The sequence below is a fragment of the Gekko japonicus genome, unplaced genomic scaffold (genome assembly GCF_001447785.1).
Source record: "Gekko japonicus isolate JY-2015 unplaced genomic scaffold, Gekko_japonicus_V1.1 scaffold1973, whole genome shotgun sequence".
Classification (NCBI taxonomy): Eukaryota; Metazoa; Chordata; class Lepidosauria; order Squamata; family Gekkonidae; genus Gekko; species Gekko japonicus.
In genome coordinates this window covers 141,739-146,492 of record NW_015164250.1, presented here as the reverse complement: position 1 = coordinate 146,492, position 4,754 = coordinate 141,739, and the positions used below count along the sequence as shown (strand labels likewise).

The following is a 4,754-nucleotide window of genomic DNA, read 5'->3' as shown; positions in this document are numbered from 1 at the left end:
CAGTAGCTCATAAAGTAGGATTTTTGCTCACGAGACTCCACAGCTTAGAGGGAGCGTTGGAAGAGACTATTGTGGAAAGGAAAGGACAGCAAAGATTCTTTCCGTGCCCTCCACTCTACTGTGGTTAAAGGGTCATGTACGAAGGGCCATCGAGTGGTTAAAGTCTCAGCATAAGATATGAGAGATTCGGGTTCAAACCTCCATTGTGCCAGGAAAGCTCACCGGATGACCTTGGGCCAATGTCTCACTCTTCCCGCCTAACCTTCCTTGCAGGGTTGTTGTGAAAATAAAATGGGCAAGTGGAGACCAATGTAGATGGCTCCAAGCTCCTTAGAGGAAAGGCAGGATTTTAAAAAATGTACTGGATACTGTTAATAATTCATAGGATCCAAGCCACTTGAACTAATCTGCCACACATTTGGCAGTGGGTCTCTACGCAGTGTTTCCTCTAAGCTGAGTTAGTGTGAGCTAGCTCACCGTTTTTTAGCCTCCAGCTCACACATTTTTGTCTTAGCTGAGGCAGGAGGGCTCCAAATCACACTGATTTATGCAGCAGCCAAATCACTCACTTACAACATTAATGCCAGTAGCCCACAAAGTTGAATTTTTGCTCACAAGACTCCAAAGCTTTGAGGGAGCATTGGTCTCTAGTCCTCAGATTTACAGTACAGACTAAGGATGGGACTGTACAAGCGTCAGGGATACAGAGTGCAGCAGTTTTGCAAAAGGGTGGTCCCATGAATTGTTGGATGCTGAAGTCTACACTAAGGTCATCAAGCCTGCTTCCTTTGCACCAGTTGCCTGTCCCCCTCAACCAGTGCGATCCAGATCGTTATGCCACAAAACCAGAGAGCAGACAGGCAGAAGCAACATCTTACCAAGATGCCTAGGCCACCACAGCAGTCAGGGAAGGTACGCACAGAGCATCCAATTAAGACACACGTACAATGCTTGTAATATACAATCTGTACATTTTCGACACGTGGCTTCCGGCACATACACAGAGGCAGTATCTGAGTGGGGCAAAAAAAAAAGCAAGGTGTAGCATGAAGCAGAGGGGAAATGCAGGGAAATGGATTGATGGGATAGGTCTGTCAGGTTTCTCACTTGTGCAAACATGGGCTTGTGCAGGGGGAGGTCTTTGTGGATTTCCTGCATTGTGCAGGGGCTTGCACTAGACGACCCTGGAGGTCCCTTCCAACTCTATGATTCTGTGACATAGACATGGAATTAGGTAGTTGTGTTGACATGAAGACATGCAGACATGTGCAAAAGTGAGGGGACTGAGAAACCCAAATCTCTGTGATTGAGGGTTATCATGAAGGGAACGGTGGATGATCTGTGAAGGGCCACCTCAATAGCAATAGAAGTGGTGGTGGCTGCAAGCATGGACAGCTTCAAGAGGGGACTGGATCAATATCTGGAGCAGAGGTCCACCAGTGGGTATTAGCCACAAGGTATAGTTGGAACACTCTGTCTGGGGCAGTGATGCTCTGTATTCTTGGTGCTTGGGGGGAGGGCGACAGAGGGAGGACTTCTGGAGTTCTGGCCCCGCTGACAGTGTTCCCTCTAAGCTGAGTTAGTGTGAGCTAGCTCACCGTTTTTAAGCCTCCAGCTCACAGATTTTTATCTTAGCTCAGGAAGGATGGCTCCAGAACAAATTAATCAATGCGATAGCCAAATCGCTCGCTCACAACTTTAATGCCAGGAGCTCACAAAGTAGAATTTTTGCTCATAGGACTCCACAGCTTAAAGGGAGCATTGTTGGTGAACCTCCTGATGACACCTGGGTTTTGGCCACTGTGTGACAAAGAGTGATGGACTGGATAGGCCATTGGCCTGATCCAACATGGCTTCTTTTATGTTCTTAACCTGCCTTTCCAGGTGAGGCCTCTGTAAAGCCTTCACTGCCAAATGAAGACATTTATTTCTCAAGCTTTTCATTTGTAATTCTGGTATGCTTGGCTGAGGATAGTGACTTCAGTGCTATTTTGCTTTACGTTTGTTGCTATGAGTTGCTCTATTTTACATTGCTACAGTTTTTTTATGTTACATTAGTCATACATTGATTAAAGAGTTTGAACAATTTTTTTAAAAAAGCATTGTAGGTGACATACACCATCTGGCATCATACACCATCTTAAATGAGGGATTCCTTTCTGTGTTGGGGAGAAAGGAGGATGCATCTTCTAAAGTGACTTTTTCACCTGAAAACAAAGTCTAGTTTGTTTTTTAAATACACCAAAGCTAGCAGAAAGTGAGTGACTATTGGACCAAACTATGGATCAGGCAGTCTCTGGTTTCAATTTCATCTCTGACCGGAGAAGCCTCAGACAAGTCACTGTCATTCAGTCATAGCCTCCCATCTCCAACGCGGGGGGTAGTAACACTGATCTACCATACAGGGTTGGCGTAAGGATTACAATGTATGGAATACGTGTATGTGAAACAATCTGAACACTTGAAAGCACTATACAAGTACTAAACGTTATTCTAAAACTATTGTTTCATCATCTCCTAGGTAGATTTAATTAACCAACAGCGATTCATAACAATCAACTCAATTATATGTCAGCCCTGGTTTTAATAGCATTAAGCTGCTTTAAGCTGAGAGGAGAAAGTGGCTCCATAAATAAATAAGAGGAAATAAAGGCTATAGCCCCAGTCCACTGAGGTAAATAGCCCTGACATAAGAATTCATGGCCTTGGAGGCCATCAGAAGGTACATCCAGCCAGTTCAAACAAGGCCAAGATGAATTTTTCCATGCCGATGGGCGCACACATCTGGATCAACATCAGCCGTGCATGCATAAATAGGTTGCCCACAGTAGCGGTGTAATCCTAAAATAAGTTTCGCCCTTCTAAATCCAGTAGGCTTAGAAGGTTGCAAGTACTGAGGATGGCACTTTGAAATCTGCTTTGCTGGATCAAAAGGAAACCCTTCCAGCTGGAGAATTTATGGTATCAGGAAGGACATCTCGAAGAGGGTCAGAATTCTCTCAAGGCGGGGCTGTAGGAATGTTGGATGGTTGTCACAGAGAAGTTGACCTGAAGCAGATCTATAATAAGAAACTCCCAATAGTCTTCTCCTTTTGTTCTAAAATAAAACTCCATAGGATGAGGGTGGGATTAAAGGAGGGTTATGGGAGGGTTGTTGATACAGAAAGGCTGTTATCCCTGAAGGGAGCAGGAGACATGAACAGCATGCCCGCCCCCCCACATACTGCCAAAGAGTATGGAGGCTTTTAGGAGCCTGAATCCTCCCCACATTAACCCACCAGCGGAGATGAGCAGGAAATGTAAAACAAAAAGGAGACAGAGAGAGAGAGAGAGAGAGAATTTAGGGAGGACACCCTCGGAAGGTGGAGGTGTTGAAGAGTGGGTTGTGGATCTCCATCTCTCCACTCTGAAAGGAGAAGAAGGGGGAAATTTAGTCTTTACATTCTTGGAAAGAGAAAGATCATTTCCCACAGCCACACATACTGAAGAATCATACATGGGGGAACTGGTAAACCCCCCCCCCCCACTCGGACTGTACCAATTCAGAATGCTGGTGTGTGGGGTGGCATTCATGTTTGACTGCATCCGTGTGTGTGTGTGTGTGTGTGTGTGTGTGTGTGTATTCAGTAAATCAAGAGGGAAGTGGAGGGTAGGTTTCTCCTTGCCTCGCTACTTTTCTCGGTGCAGGAAGGTTTGTTTTCTTTAAAAAAAAGAATATTCATACCTGCAATCTCTCCTTTACCTGCAATCCAAATGGGACAGTCCCGGGGGGGGGGGGAACCTAATTGGGGGTTTCTCTTTGTGACTCAGAGTGGCTTACAAATTCCTTTTCCCTTCCCCTCCCCACAAAGACACCCTGTGATGTAGGTGGGGCTGAGACAGCCCTAAGAGAAACTGCTCTTTTTCAAGAACAGCTGTTATCAGAACAATGGCTTGCCCAAGGTCATCCAGCCAGGTGCAAGTGGAGGAGTGGGGAATCAAACCCGGTTCTCCCAGATGAGAATCCCCACACTTAACCACTACACCAAACTAAAGTTGCTTGATCTAGAGCTGTTTCTCTAGCTTCGAGAGTTCTGAGCTGCTGAGGTATGTCAGTAGGATCTATCCAGCCTTCCATCTAAGGGCTTTTCCATACACTCAACTTGCTCTTGATTTTCTTGGCAGTTGATCCCCAAGGACTGGAATTGGTTTGGACACAGTTCTTCTACACAGCAGCCCTCCCACTGCATTTTCGTAGTTGTGGAGTCAGTTTATTTTCTTCCACACATGCCTTAATCAGGATTTTCAAGGGAAGGTGCTGTCAACATCACTGGCATCAGAGCAACCCCCCTTTTATTTTTGAGCCTGAATTGTAGTGATAGATTAAGCAGGTTCTGAATTCCCAGCTTTCATTAAAAAAAAAAAAGTATGTCTCTAGCCTCTTCCCTCACAGAGATATAAGGAAAAAGGCATATCTCTGCAAAGAAGGGAGCTGGAGACTTACTATTTTTTTAATGAATGCTGGGAATTCAGAGAACTCGCTTGATCTGTCAGTACAGTGCTATATTGATATATAGCTATTTTCGTGCCTTTAAAAAAATGAAAAATATACCACTTCTCTTCAGGAGGGGGAATGATTTGACAACAATAACAGTCCAAGTAGTGAAAAGTAGGCTGGAAGTGGATGGGACGAAGAAAACCAGCAGAAATGTTACACGAGGAAAAAGGTGACTAAAAAATTGGCATCCAGAAAAAGATCAGGTAAAGGTAGTCTC

At 44.9% G+C, this 4,754-nt stretch overlaps 1 protein-coding gene across 1 annotated transcript in view; it reads right to left on the bottom strand.

The window, feature by feature from the left end:
• Positions 1–3,340: 3,340 nt before the first annotated feature.
• LOC107108242 (neural proliferation differentiation and control protein 1-like) overlaps positions 3,341–4,754 on the bottom strand; it is a 21,008-nt gene continuing 19,594 nt past the window's right edge. The window contains exon 9 of the mRNA XM_015408654.1: positions 3,341–3,406. Coding sequence (XP_015264140.1) covers positions 3,341–3,406 — 66 coding nt within the window. The remainder of the gene's footprint in view (positions 3,407–4,754) is intronic.